At 38.3% G+C, this 16,159-nt stretch overlaps 1 protein-coding gene across 2 annotated transcripts in view; it reads left to right on the forward strand.

Moving 5' to 3' along the window:
* The window catches only part of LOC129733928 (phosphatidylinositol 4,5-bisphosphate 3-kinase catalytic subunit beta isoform), a 40,026-nt gene extending 24,528 nt beyond the window's left edge, over positions 1–15,498 (forward strand). For both annotated transcript variants that reach the window (XM_055695554.1, XM_055695555.1), the window contains exons 3-7: positions 11,189–11,647; positions 11,711–12,841; positions 12,974–14,170; positions 14,234–14,353; positions 14,419–15,498. In XM_055695554.1, the coding sequence (XP_055551529.1) occupies positions 11,189–11,647; positions 11,711–12,841; positions 12,974–14,170; positions 14,234–14,353; positions 14,419–14,547 (3,036 nt within the window). In that variant the 3' untranslated portion in view covers positions 14,548–15,498. The remainder of the gene's footprint in view (positions 1–11,188; positions 11,648–11,710; positions 12,842–12,973; positions 14,171–14,233; positions 14,354–14,418) is intronic.
* The last annotated feature ends 661 nt before the right edge of the window (positions 15,499–16,159 follow it).

Raw genomic sequence — 16,159 nt, forward strand, 5'->3', positions numbered from 1 at the left:
TCTTTTTCTACAAAAACGCAAATTATCCGCAAACGTTCAACATTGGTTCTTGAGGAGCACCAACAGGAATCTCAGGCACACTATCAGGAGCTGTGCTTACACGTGCTTACATTTGATGTTTTTGAAGGTCAAAATTAGCATGATTTCCAATATTTTCTACGTGTCCTGCGGCAGGCTCTGCAGGCTTAAAATTAAATACTCTTCCGGTTTTAGGAAGCTAATATAATTAGCTCTTAATTGTATGCAAACATACCATAACAGTTTTAGTAGGATTTTATATATTCCAAAATGTTCAGAAAAACTGTTTTCCTTCATTTTTGAAAGAGGTAACTTTGGAGATGTTTTTCAACAGGATCCGTTTAATGTATCAAGATTTCATTAATAAATTATGAAAACATGTATAAAAAGTTGAAGAGGTTGTTTATAAGACACGACCGCAGAGGTAACGTAGAATACGACAGCCTGTCTTATGCCAATGTATTTCTTGGAATAGGTTTGGGAATACACTGAATTGGGGTTAATTCTTCAGATAAACTTTGAGGTTAATTGTTTTTGTCAATGCCATTTATTGGCAAGTGAATATTTTTTCAACATGGCAAATTTTTTATTTAGTTTTGAATGATTCACAGTGATAATCAAATTCTACATGAGATAATTTGTTAGCAATTACACTACCCGTCATAAGTTTGGAATCGCTTTACTGAGTATTGCAACACCCAGTTTGAATATTGCAACGCCTCCCGAAAAGTTTAGCATCACCTAGAATAGGCGAATATCTCGTGTTTTTGACAACCTAGAAAGTTGCGGTTTTCAGCAAACTTGTTCCGAAGGTCAAAGGCTACTGTATGGGTGCCAATTCAGTGTGAAATTTTACCGCTATGTGGTGCTAGTGGGCACACAATGAGTCGTATTTTGAACTTAACTAATCTCACGATTCCGACCTACCAGAAAGTTGCGGTGCTCTTGTTCAGACGGCTAAAGGCTTCTACACGGTAGACAATTTAATACTGAATTACGCCGCTATGCGGCGCTAGGGTGCATGCAGTTTTTCATATTTAGACTTCAACTTATCGCGTGATCATTACTACCCATAAAGTTGCGGTGTTCGGCTTGTGCCACCAGTTCTGGTCAAGCATATTACAGTTACAGTTACAGAAATTTGCCCATTTTGAGTGATGCTAAACTTATCGGGGTGTTGCAATATTCAAACTGGGTGTTGCAATACTCAGTAAAGCGATTCTAAACTTATGACGGGTAGTGTATATATGAAAATTTCAACCGCTATACTGCTAGCCACGCACGCTATATAGCAAGCCACGCACCCTAGCTACACGCTCTATAGACATGCACAGACACGCTAGACATTCACACGCTATATAGCAAACCACGCACGCTATATAGCAAGCCACACGCGCTATAAACACACGCGCTACAGGCATGCATACACGCCATAAACATACACACACGCTTTAAAGCAAGCCACACACCTTATATATTAGGGACACACGCTTCAAATATTCACACACGTTATGTGCATACACCCTGTATATACATACGCTGGATGATGGTGGCTTCTCAATCCACCTGGCGGTGCGAGTCTCTTTCAGTTTCGGGTTGTATTTGCCCAACGATATCTGAATCGGATTACCGCTGGTGGGGTCCAACTCAGATCGAAGGGGAGCCGAACTGAAAGAGGTAAGAACTGCAGCTAACCACTACCACCGCCGCCGTTGCCCGCTTCTGATCCCATCGTCTACTGCCATCGGGGTTGATGTTCGCTGTTGTTGCCTGTTGCTAGTAAACTGTTTTGCTTGAGGAGAAACAGTCTCTTATATAGGTGGTGGTGGCGGTGCCGCACGCGCTATAAACATGCACACACGCGCTACAGGCATGCATACACGCCATAAACATACACACACGCTTTAAAGCAAGCCACACACCTTATTTATTAGGGACACACGCTTCAAATATTCACACACGTTATGTGCATACACCCTGTATATACATACGCTGGATGATGGTGGCTTCTCAATCCACCTGGCGGTGCGAGTCTCTTTCAGTTTCGGGTTGTATTTGCCCGACGATATCTGAATCGGATTACCGCTGGTGGGGTCCAATTCAGATCGAAGGGGAGCCGAACTGAAAGAGGTAGGACTGCAGCTAACCACTACCACCGCCGCTGTTGCCCGCTGCTGATCCACGCTGTCTTCGCCTACTGCCATCGGTGTTGATGTCCGATGGTGCTGCCTGCTGCTAGTAAACTGATTTTCTTGAGAAGAAACAGTCTCTTATATAGCCCAAAGAGTGCATTCCCGGCCAACTAGGTACTCCATTCTGTCGTCCTATTTAGGCAGCAAGCGACCAATCAAAAATCGACATTTGCGTTTCGACATTGTTCAACAATTTCCAATATTACAATAGCTCGAACAATCGGATTACAATTTTCTGCATTTGGACGGGTGCTTAAATGATTTTCCAATCGATTAGTGCAAAAATGACAGAAATCGGTTGGAAACTGACTGGGTTTAAAACGTTTGAATTTGGACAATTTTTGTGACGCTCTCGATGTTTTCGGTTTTGAAATTGGATCCCTGTATTGAAATTGGGTCCCTGTAATTGTTGCCGTAAGACGTATTCTACGTCAAAAACTACATAACCATGAGTTCAAAACTTCCTAAATATGAAATTCGCATTTTGGTAATTTTGGCCACTCCTTTATATGGAGGAGGCCCTCTCATGTGGATTGCGCGAATTTCTTTATTCCACTGTGTCAGTGCAGATCAACCCAGGAAAAAGGAAACGACATAGCGATTTACTACGCAGGTAAGAAAGAGATGCAAGATAGTTATTTATGAAGTAAGCTCATGCGGTGGTGGGCTAATTCGTCTCTTCGCAATTAAATGAATCAGCGAACATTCTGTAATGCATAATGTTTTTTGCACTGATCAATAGATAGAAAACCGTATTCAATAAATGGCGCATAATTTTTTCAGAAGTAAAACGTTATGTTTCTCCATGAAATTTGACGCGCACGTAGAACTTTGTATAAACAGCATCAAATGGTTGATCTAATATTGTTTCTTATTTTTTGGTGTTCATTCGAAACGCCAATCACTATTTTTTTTCTTCTATTGTTCCTAACATAAATCAGGGTCGTTCTGCAATATTTTTATTTTGGAGTTTTATGCTTGCGTCAACGATGTTTTGATTTACAACTTACTGAATTACAACTTGAAAGTAACCTGTTTTCAACGTTTTTTACCGTACTTGTACTCGAGATGTATTTTGCAGCTTCAGTCTAACAAGTTGGCTTGCTTTCATGAAGTTATATAATACTTCGTATAGTACCAGCACTTGTTCTAGCAGCCTTCAATTTTTACGCTTCTGGTTATAAAGATGTCCTGGAAAAGGTCTGGTTATAGAGATGTCCTGGAAGGTTGTATTAGAGAAGTTATCTATACTGTTCTATTATAACGTACTAACTTCGCTTATAAAAACACAGACGGTATAACTGATGGCTTTAGTACAGGCAAACAGACGTACCACTCTGTACAAAATTCTAAGAAAATTATGGTTCCTACCAACTTTTGCCACACCTACTGGACATATTCCGCAAAAGATAAATTTTCAGCCTTTCTGCTGTTTCGGCAGTCCGGCGTGCGACAATTGTCAACTGATATCGTTTTCGTATTCGCGGTGTAGCTGCACTCGGACTACACTTTTGACACCGTTAATATTTTATTTCACTTTCCGGACCACACTTTTTCGGACTCTGACTACACTTTTTCTGCCCCGGACTACACCTGAAAAAAGCAGAGTGTACTGTTGGGAGTTACGAACATATTCACGCGTATGTGTCAAAACTGGTTTGTTTTGTTCCTCGTTCCACGTGGTAAAGTGTCAGGTAATTTTTTTTCAGCACTATTGCGAGATGGACATATGAAATGGAAACGAGATAAAATGCCGATGACGATAATCACCAAAACAAAACAAATTGACAGCTATCCCTATTATTACGCATACCAATGCAACTACACAGAAAATGTTTTATTTCAAGCTGCAAAGTGTAGCTACACCGCGAAAACGAATTCGACATGAGATCATAGCATAGCATAGGTAAGCTGCCCGTACTTGCACTCCGTGATTGGTCGGACCAACAAATTGCATAATGAACCAAGTAAATGGTGCTTGGGACTAGCATCACATTCTCATTGTGCAATTTTTACTAATTCGCAATACTGACCAATAGTAAATGAATAAATAAATAAACCTTTTTCGGATGTAACTAACAGTCATTCAATATCTGGAGTAAACGCATTATTTCATTATTCATTTTTTTTGTGTTCGATGACATACACATTACGTTTCTGTCAGTCATGTGCTATTAAACTTATAACGAAGAACGAAGATTGCTTGGGAATGGGAAGCATATTGCACAATTTACCATGTCAGGACATTACCGCAGACAGATGTCGAAACTGAGTTCCAAACATGTATACAGTTTTATAGTACCAGTGATACGTAACCAGATAGCGCTACTAGCAAAGCCAGCCTTGTATAGCTTCCAAAATAACTTTTTGTTGTAGCAATAAGATCACCATGCGGCGCTGGTGTACAAGTGATTTATAATGTGCTACCTGCAAACTTCGTCCCGCCCATTTAATTTCAAACATTTTCAATTATTCCTCCATACATCCTAAGATTGACCTTGCGATTCGTTTATAATCTGCAAATGCATGACGAATCAGTTATTGAATACGTTCAAACTCAAAAGACAAATTGTTTGCAATGATTGGTTTCATCGGAATGATAACATCTTCGCCTTTCCTACTTCTGTACCATACATAGGTGGTATTCGGGTATTTTCTCATTCCGGAAATATACATATTGGGTGGTATCCAGTCATTTTGGGCTATTTCCCAGGAGCCGGAAGTCGTCATCTTTGAATTCAAAGTGGTGTCCAGAATTGACTCTTGGCATCATCCCAATTCGGCTGTTTTACAGAAACCGGAAGTCGTCATTTTGGATTTCGGAATGGTGTGTGGAGTAGAGATGGTCGGGTTTCGGGTTTTCAAACCCGAAACCCGACCCGTACCCGACGGGTTCGGGTCGGGTTCGGGTTTGGAAATTTTTGAAAATGTCGGGTACGGGTCGGGTTCGGGTTTTGTGGAAAAAATATTTTCGGGTTCGGGTCGGGTTCGGGTTTGAAAATGTCGGGTTCAGGTCGGGATTGGGTATGCAAACCCGAAACCCGACTATAAAATCTATGAAATCTCGGGTTCGGGTCGGGTTCGGGTTTCACAATTTTTCGGTTCGGGTCGGGTTCGGGTTTCAATGAAATAAAATTTTCGGGTTCGGGTCGGGTTCGGGTTTGAACGAATAAAAAAGTTTCGGGTTCGGGTCGGGCTCGGGTTTTGACCGAAAAAAAAATTCGGGTTCGGGTCGGGTACGGGTTTGAAAAACATCAAACCCGACCATCTCTAGTGTAAAGTCAATTTCTGGTCTCTGTACATAATCCTTATTCTGGAAAAAACCATATTGGGTGGTATTCGGCCATTTTTTGCTGTTTTTCAGGAAGCGGGAGTCGCCACCTTAGAATTTAAAATGGTGTCTGAAAGTCAATTGCTGACTTCTGTACATTTTCACGATTACGGAAATACCCATATAGAGCGGGGGCCTAGCGTGGTTGGTAACGTCTCCGCCAACCACGCTCGTCGCCTGGGTTCGAATCCCAACGCCGACATAGGTGTCGATGGTTGTGGGGTGGCGTGATCCACTCACAAGCAACCCAAATGGTCTAGATTCAATCCTAGCCGACACCGGGAGATTTTCTGAGGCGAAAAATCTCTGGGATCACGCCTTCCACCGCATGAGGAAGTAGAGCCGTTGGCGCCGATCCGTTAATTAATGGGTCGTGAGTTAGGGTCCTGGATGTAGTCGCCTCCCTGGGCGTCGGTGATTGGCACAACAACAGTGGCGGATCTAGGCCGACGAAAACGAGAATAAAAAAAAGAAATACCCATATTTGGTGTCACTTTCGGCTGTTTTCCAGAAACAGGAAGTCGTCATATTGGATTTTAAAACGGCATTCGAAGTCAATTTCTGACCTCTGGGTGTAATTCTAGAAGGAGCGGAAATATTCATATTGGATGACATTTGACACTGTTTTCCGCCAAATTGGTTGATTTTTTTTTCTTTGCATGGAGCATGGAACCCCCCCTCCCTCTTCTTCAAACTATGGAAGAGTGTCAAACCATCATAGAAATTTGGATCCATTTGCTTCATGAGTTCCCGAGTAATGCAGAAATTAGTGTTTGATTTGTATAGGAGCCCTCCCTTCCAGAAGAGGGAAGGATTTCGAACCACCATAAAAAATTTTCTTGTTCCTAAAACTTTTACATGCCAAATTTGGTTACATTAACTTGATAATTTCCTTCCAGAGGAGGGAAGGGTGTCAAACTACCACAGAAATAATTTGTGCTCCCAAAAACTTCCACACCAAATTTGGTTCCATTTGTTTCATTTTGGAATTATGCAGGAATCAGTGTGTCATTTGTATGAAAAATGCGGGAAAAAGTCGGGTTTTTTTTTATTGAATCGGGATTTTGCTACCAAGATTTTTTCAAAGTATTGTGTATGATGCAATAACAAATGATGGAGAAGTTGTAGGGGAAAGTAGGTAAAGACGGACACCCTAAGGTTTAATCTAAATAATTACTCAGGTATTGCTATTTAGATCGCAGTAGTCATACAAATCGAAACTTAAGGTCATTTGTTTTCATAATCATTTTTGGTATTAGTGAACTTCCTCCAAGTTTTGTGTTTTGGGTCTTCAAAAATAAGAATACAAATTGCTGTTTTTTGACATGGTCGGGAAAGACGGACACTTGGGGTGGGTAAGATGGACACTACGAAGGTAAAGGTGGACACTCACAAAAAAGATGTAGTACGTTAAGTATTCTTTTGATTTATGTGTTAAGTGATGGCCATACATTACTCTACGTTATTAGAGTCCATCTATACATCACGTGAACAGTTTGAGAGGATGGGTTTCGATGAAGGCGAAAATTCTCCGCCTATATGGCCTGTTCTAACTGCTAAGTGATTAATATCTGCTGGTTTCTCTCGCGGGTGTACTTTGTGAACATCTGTAGTACACAACAGATGCTACATGTGAAAATTCTTGGAAAATCCGTGTGTCCATCTTTCCCTACCTTGTCAGGTCAACAATCAGGTCTTGCCCGACCTGATTGTAAATTTTTCAAACGATCGTAGCTCTTCATCGGAACATCGAAAATCTGCTGGATTTTCACTAGAAAACCGAGGAAAGACTAATTAATCACTTTACTATTGTGAACAAATGAAAACACGTAAGTTTCACGAGTTTTTCTCTATTTTCCGTGGAATGAAAATTACATCAAATTGCGCGTTTACGAGAATATCCTTTGTTTTACTTACAAATTTGACAGTTTGCTTGCTGAAAACCGATAATGCAACTCAAAAGCATTAACACATGAAGAAGGTATTCGCATCACTCAACTATCATAATACATTCTAGTTTGTGAAATATTAAAAGTATCCATCTTACCCGCAGTGTCCGTCTTTACCTACTTTTCCCTATGTGCAGGACTGCAAGTTGGTCCCTTAAAAGTCACATTTTTCTTTAGCAGTCAATTTTTTAACCAAAAAGTCACTAAACTTACTTTTTTTGACCCGCTGACCAGCTGACTACTTTTATCCTGCTTTTCGCATTAAATAAATGTTGACACCAAATGTCTTAGAATAGCATAAAACGTTGAAATCTGTTGTTATCTAAAAAAATTGAATGGCCTCTGTGGGACTTCTCAAGATGGTAAAGCGAATTAAAACCGGGGTAGAAAATCGGTCCGGAGTCTGGGAATGGAAGTTGCAAGTATATCGAGAAAACATTTTTAGTGAGAGAATCAATCATAAATTCTCATATGTACAATAGAAACTTTCATTTTCTAAGAGCAATACAAAATAAGTTTCACTGTACAATCTTACTAACATCACTAGTTATTACTAGTTATTTGATTAAACAAATTGAGGATAAAATAAGTGGCACACAGTTCTGATTCTCCAGTTTTTCAAATAGATTTTTATTTCAGCTAGTCTTTTTGAAGGAATATTTGGCGAACTCTAGCGAAACTAGCTACTATTTCCGCTTAGAAACTCAATGCTGGTGGGATTTTGAATTAGGGACGAACTTGCTATGCGGAGCAAGTAATTGAAAAAACATTACAAACTTGCCACAAAATAGAGCAAACATTATTTTGGAATTTTTTGAAAAACTAATTTTTGTACATTTTTTAAATTCGTATTTTTCTGTAAATCACACAATTTGACTGTAAAAAAACTATTTTTGATGTAAATACAATCAGAAATGTTCTTAAAAAACAGTATAATCGTTTATTTATTTTATTTGTTGTTGCATACGACTTTTTACATGCTTTTTGTTTTGCAACTGATCTTAGGGTACGATGCTGGCCTAACTAGTCAGTCGTCGTAGGTTCGTGTCTCGGCTCGAGAAAGACTGTTAGTGTCTGCAGGATTGTAGCGCTAGCCCTGCAATCGTCCCGTGCACTAAACAGCTGACTGCTGGTTGTGGCCAATAAACAAAAATACTTTAAATATTCTATAAGCCAAAATAATTAGCTTGATTGGTGTGATGTTTCCGGCAATGCTGTAGATAATAGTTCTATTTAAAAAATTGATTAAAGATCTCAGAAAGCTTATTTTTTGAATTCTAAGTTGCCAAATGTTACAACGTTGATTATTTGAACACGAATTTGTTTCCTTTTCAACCGTTTCTGCAAGACATGGTCGTGCAGTAAAAGACTTTTAATTTGAAAAACAATGATTTAAGATTTTTTTTCTGATTCCCAGGTTATTTTTTAAGTTTCGAAATCACTTATTTTGAAATGTTAGTCCCCAATATAATTTTTTTATCAGCTTGACCATTTTGAGCGTTGGATGCAAACAAGTTGAAGATGTTGGCAGATGACCAGAGAGATGCAACTTTGATGGACTAGCAAATCAAAATGCTGAAAAAGTTGTGAATTCACTTTCGAAAAGTTTTGAATCTATGCAACGCGTGATGAACGAAATACAGGTAAATCGCAGTATTTTTCCTGAACGTAAAAGAACATTATCTTTAATTTGAGAAAAAAACGCAAATCCATCTCACAAGTTTTGTTCCCTAAATAATCAATTCAATCAAAATATTTTTACTTTTAGGTTAAGTAGTTTTATGTTCACCCTTAACTTCCCAGGACTTTTTCCGATGAATTGAACAACGAGAAAAAAAATGTACGCAAAGTGCTGTTTTGTTTGTTGTTGTTCTCCTAATAGGTTGTTATGCGTTGAATAAAAACGGTGCTTATATCATATTTTAAGAAGATAGATAGACAAACATAAGGAATGCACGAGATAGCTAACACGATTATTGACGGCTTAATGGAATATTTGCCAATTGGAGAATATCGCAAAAATTATATTTAACCCGTATAAAGGCAAAAGTTGCATTTTATGTAACTAATCAACTGTTTGTGTAGAATGTCCCGAGCAAATTCGGAAAAAGTAATATGCGCTATTACTTCCAATTTTAAGGTTCAACCGTCGATAGAACACAACCTAGTTACCATTTTTGACAATCGGGAATTTCTTGCAATCATGATAATCTGATTTAAGATCTTTTTCCTTAAATGAAAGAAGATATTCAAACCAAAGTGTTTAATGCTTCAAATTGAGAGGTTTCGCAAAAATGCTTACTTGTTTTTATAGGTTATTATATTTCGATAATTGCATATGCCCGGATATTAAGGAATAGAGTACCTGTGTAGTGCACGTGTTGCACAGTTGGACCCGACGCCACTGATACCTTCTATTTTTCGTTGCACTTGTACACAATTGTATAAATATTCTCATAACTTTTTAACTTTATTAATTTTATTGCAAATTTACCAATTTTGGTTTATTCGAAGTTATGTTTCATTTCAAGCTAATTGGTTAGCGAAACGGTTTAATTTATTTCCTCAGATATTCGCGTAAACCGAGAATCTTCTATACTAGAAACATCGAAAGTAAACAAATTTTTATAGGTTTTCATTGGAAGTCGAAATGTGCCTCGTCCATACTTTTTAAACTGGTTTCTAGATAAACTTTTCATACACAAAATAACACGGCCTTTGTTCTCAGAATTCCGCTGCCATCCAAATACTGTTCACCACTCGCTAACAATCAATGCATCGTTTATGATTTGATCAACAACCGACCACTGATGATGTACATAAACTATTCTGCGAAAGGGAGAATGACTAGTCATCGTAAAATGAAAATAGCTTATCCATACATCCAGTTTGGAGGCAAATTAAAAATATACTCGCAGCTGATCATAATGTTGCTACTTGTCATGCCGTTGTAATGATAATTCCCAGCAAAATGGCAGATTTCTTTTTTTAATTCCTCTGTGCACAATTGTTTGTCTTCAATAGAAATATTTTATGATATTAGTTTTTTATATTGAATCATCGAGAGGGCTAAAATTGCATTCAAAAACAGAATATAATATGTTGAAAAATGGTGCGGTTGATTCGTTATTGAGATTTTTTATCTAACGAAAAAAAAAAATTAAAATATATTTTGCCAATGTGACAACAATGAAAAAGGAATTTTTAATATGTAGTACGGCTATGGGTACTAGTAAGCCGAAGGTCTCTTAACTTGTTCCAGACTAATATGTCATAGTTATCTTTATGTCCATTATTATACCTCCGCAGCAAATATCAAAAGTTGGCAAGACATTGAATAAGTCCCCTGTGGAATATGAATGGAACCGATAGTCAACCCCAAACTGAATGAACCCTTCATGAATCATTCAGTTTCTCAATACAATTGTTCCGAATTTATTGTTTGTCACCTGTGATTCAGAGGTTTATGCAAAGTAATCGGACTATCTTTTTGGATTGGTTTCGTCAGCCCAAATCTTTACTATGCAACTTTGTTCATGAATACGTTGATTCATGGGACGATAGCAGCGTTTGGGTTATCTTTACAGCCTTCCCACTTTTTACATACCGCCATGTTTTTGATAACAACCAATTTATAACATTTATTCATATAGTTACAAAACACTCTAAAAGCATACTTTTACTTCTATTTATTGTAGGATGTGTGGGAAGAAGCAGAACGTTACCCATTGTACTGTCACCTCGGTGATAAGTCAATGTACTTCTTCAGCACCTTAAGCAGCACAAATAATGACAACAGCTACGAACTGAACGATGAAACTAAACGATTGATTGACGTACAGCCGGTGTTCGGCATATTTCGTTTTGTAGAAAAACAAGTTTCTGTGAATAACAAGCTGATAAACAACATTACAACACTACTGGGTAAAACACTTTCGGAAAAGACGCTAAAGAACCCAGAAGTGAATGACTTTCGAACGAAAATGAGTTGTATCGGAGAGGAGGTCGCCAACAAGCGGGCGCTCATGAATCGAATGGAACGTATAGCTTATCAATATCCTCCAAAACTAGTCAACAGCGCGCATATCCCAGAAGTAGTGAAAAAGCGGATAACGAATGGGGATTTTTGTGTTGTGGCAAAGAGCGCTGATATGCAGGTAGGTTAGGTATACTTCACCACAAATACTATACTTTTTAAATTATTCTTTAATCTATCGCAGGTTACCGTCAAAATTCCGTGCAAAGCAACACCTGATGAAGTGATAAAACGAATTCTCGAGAAAAAACAAATATCCGCCAACACGCGGAACGAAAACAGTTCTGATTTCATTCTCAAAGTCTGCGGTAGAGAAGAGTACATGTTTGGTGATCACCCGATTATAAATTTCCAATATGTGCAGGATTCACTCTCACGCGAAGAAACACCTACATTCGTGCCAAAATTACTACGAAATGTGGAAGTATTCAAAGACAACATCTACGAAATTCCTGAAGACATTACACAAAGATCTAACAGTACCGGTAGTAAGCATCCATCGCATACACTAAGAAAAGTTAAGTATATCACTAGTTGGGATATTGAAGAAGAGTTTCAGTGTACAGTTCATGGTATAGCAGATCTTAATTGCGACGTGAATCGAAATGTAGAAGTAGGAATTCAGTTGGGATTGTTCCATGGTGGAAAATCGCTATGCAAGCCTATGAAAACAAAACTAGTTTCTTTAAACAACGGTAAAGCTGTTTGGGAGGAAACTATTGTGTTCGCTATGAAGGTGAAAAATGTTCCACGAATGGCAAGGTTGTGCCTAGTGATTTATGAGAATGTACGAACCGCGAAAGGAATTGGTGTTCGACCGCGCCGAACGAAAGACGGTTTCATGAACCCTATTGCTTGGATTAACACAATGCTATACGACTACAAACATCAGTTGAAAGCGGGAGCAGTCACACTCTACACATGGACGTACGCAGAAGATTTACAATCAGAAGACGTCCTTCATCCTCTTGGTACGGTAGAACCTAACCCGCGACGAGATGAATGTTCCTCCATCATTCTAAGTTTTCACAACTATAACGAGGAAAACAAAATCATAGTATATCCCTCGGAAGATCAACTTCTTGATCACGCGACCAAGATGAGACGAATAAACAGGAATCTAAATCGTGATAGTGCCGAGGAGGTACGGCCAATCAAAGAAATTCTTATGCAGTACATGCACAACGAGCGGCTCAACGATATTCATGAACAGGATCGTAATGCAATTTGGGCGAAACGACGAGAGTGTATGATGCTTGAGCCAGATGGATTACCATGTTTATTGTACTGTGTTGAATGGAATAATCGAAATGAGGTAGGTTTTATTTTTTCGTAAAATTTAATTATGATCTCGGGTACGACTGCATCCCACTTTTTTTTTTTCAAACAAAATATAAACGATACGTCTTCTGCATTTTAATGTATAATCATGATTTTATCGTTTCAGGTAGCCGAAATTACGTCGCTTTTACAAGAGTGGCCCTTACTACCCGTGGAACGGGCGCTCGAATTGCTAGATTATGCGTACGCTGATCAGTATGTCCGACGTTATGCCGTTAAATGTCTGCGCACGATACAAGACAGTGAATTACTGCTTTATCTGTTGCAATTGGTGCAAGCGATGAAGCACGAGTCTTATCTATATTGTGATCTAGTTGACTTTCTATTATCGCGGTCCCGTAACAATCAACACATCGGACATTTTTTCTTTTGGCATTTGCGGTCGGAGATTCAGGTTCCTTCTGTTCAAGTTCGTTTTGGATTAATCTTAGAGGCATACTTGAAAGGTAGTCAAGAACATGTAGCGATTCTGCTGAAACAAATGCAATGCCTGCGGAAACTGCAACAAAGCTCAGAGCTGGTAAAAAAAGGTAGTAAAGAGAAGGGAAAATCGCTATTGATAGAATACTTACAAGAAAGGTCGGTTGCTGAAGCATTGTCCGATGTTATAAGTCCACTGAATCCAAGTTTTCGGTGCAAAGCTGTACGATCTGAAAAGTGTAAGGTGATGGATTCGAAAATGCGACCTTTATGGATTGTATACCAAAACTTTGATATCAACGGAGATGATATAAATATGATTTTCAAAAACGGTGATGATCTTCGTCAAGATATGCTTACGTTGCAGATGTTGCGAATTATGGATCGAATTTGGAAAAGTCATGGGTACGATTTTCGTATGAATCCATATAGTTGCATAAGCACAGATCGACGATTAGGAATTATCGAAGTAGTGCTAAATGCTGAAACCATTGCAAATATTCAGAAAGAAAAAGGTATGTTCTCAGCTACATCTCCCTTCAAAAAAGGATCTCTACTAGCGTGGCTAAAGGAACATAATACAACTGAAGAAATGCAAGCAAAAGCGGTTCAAGAATTTACACTAAGTTGTGCTGGATATTGTGTTGCAACGTATGTGCTTGGGGTGGCTGATCGGCATTCAGATAACATTATGGTGAAAAAGACTGGTCAGTTGTTTCATATTGACTTTGGACACATCCTAGGTCATTTCAAGGAGAAGTTTGGTTTTCGCCGAGAACGAGTACCATTCGTACTGACACACGATTTTGTGTATGTAATCAACAAGGGCCGTACCGATCGAGAAGCGCAAGAATTCAGACAGTTCCAGCATCTTTGCGAAGAAGTAAGCGAATCGAAAATATAACAGTGGTGAATAATAATATATTGTTTATTTTGTTTTCTACAGGCATTTTTAATTTTAAGAAAGCACGGATGCTTAATTTTATCACTTTTTGCCATGATGATCTCTACTGGGCTACCAGAACTATCGTCCGAAAAGGATTTAAATTATTTGCGTGAAACTCTGGTACATTTGTAAACAGGTTTTGTATCGAACTTGAGATTAACGATATTTTACAAATTATTTTACAGGTACTCGATAGGCCAGAATCTGAAGCACGTGAACATTTCAGATCAAAGTTCAGCGAAGCGTTAGCGAACTCCTGGAAAACATCACTTAATTGGGCATCGCATAATTTTTCTAAAAACAACAAACAGTGACAGTTTCGTTACAATCTTACTATATAAAAATTGGCGCAATGTGTTCTAAAATGCACTGTTAAATCATACGTTACTGAGCATTGGACCATCCAGTGGTCAATCTGTTAAAATCACGTGGATGGCATCTTGATTGCAAAGTCGCCAACTGAAAGCTTTCATTTTCAGTCTCATTTGCGTGAATATGTGAAATCTCGCATTTTGTTGCTCATATCTCGTTTGCCTCGACTAATCGCCAGGTTGCGAACATTGAACACTAGCGCAAGCAGGGCTACCTAGTTGTTTTACCACTAATATTATTGCTCTTTTATGACACTCGTTATACCTGTCTGAAAATATGTATAGATATATGATAAAATAGCCAATATTTAAATACAAATATTCAGACTTATACCCGTTTAGTGTGCTCCTAAATCATTAACGAGTCGAAGAAAAGCGCGAATAGAATAAGTAGGTTGCTGATTTTTTGTAGCTGGTATTAGGATTTTCAAATTTTAATTTTGTATAGTTAGTTTATTATGTTTAAAAAAGGAGAGAGATAAACATCGTGCATTAGTAAATCATAGCTACTTTTTCATTGGGGTGGAGCGGTTAGAAGTTTTGAATAAATTATCCCCACAATAGATATTAAATCAAATAACATTGTAATAACTTAATAACAGCGATGCAAGGACTGATAAAAACGCATACGTATATTTATTTTCTTGCAAGTGCTGAATAAATAATGAAGGTAAATTAAATTGAATTCAGTCTTACTAGCAAATTGAGTGTCACAATTTAACTAGTAATGAATTTAAACCTTAGCAGTAATTTAAAGAAATCTTACTTTGGCCTATTAGCACAGTATCTTTAGAAAATATATAAACAGATATTGGCGAAACGCAGTATATCTTATATTACCATATTTCGCTCTATTGAAAATAGTAAACAACTCTTATCGAAGAATTCGAATAAGTTTTGTGAGTAACTTAATTGGTCATTGAGAAATCCATTAACTAGTAAACACCTTGCTGTTTTGACGTAACATAGGGGTGCAAATTGAAAAATCGAAAACATCGAAAGCGTAACAAAAGTTGTCCACTGTCGAAAGGTTAAAACTCAGTTTCTTTCATTCTTATGGCAGGCGATTGGGAAATCAGTTATAAAAAAAATATTGCACGCTTAGCCTTGGGGCTGAAAGCGGTCTCGATCAACCAGATTAGTTGAGAGAATTCGTTATCGATATTGTTTTTTGGCGCATTTTGCATGTATAAGTACAACGATACATCGGGCCCTAATACTGAGTCGAGAAAATATTTTTGTGGGGCCCTCTTTTCTTAAAACATATAGAGAAAAAGGTCTTCACTCTGTCTTCACGTGTGCCCCAGTACTAGGAAAGCCCCCGAATCGGGAGGCCCGAGGCATTTGCCCCCTTCAAATCCGGGCCTGGATGCTAACTATTATACGATTGAAAAAACATCACATGAAATTCTCAGTCTCATTCTAAATCGAACCAAACAACCAATCACTACCTTTCTTTTCCAGTGCAAGCCGACTCGATGGAAAACAAACGTAAACGATTTGTTGTTATTGTTTTATTGGCTCGAGTGCACAGCGACACGTCCACCTAAAGTAT

The sequence above is a fragment of the Wyeomyia smithii genome, chromosome 1 (genome assembly GCF_029784165.1).
Source record: "Wyeomyia smithii strain HCP4-BCI-WySm-NY-G18 chromosome 1, ASM2978416v1, whole genome shotgun sequence".
NCBI classification, from domain to species: domain Eukaryota; kingdom Metazoa; phylum Arthropoda; class Insecta; order Diptera; family Culicidae; genus Wyeomyia; species Wyeomyia smithii.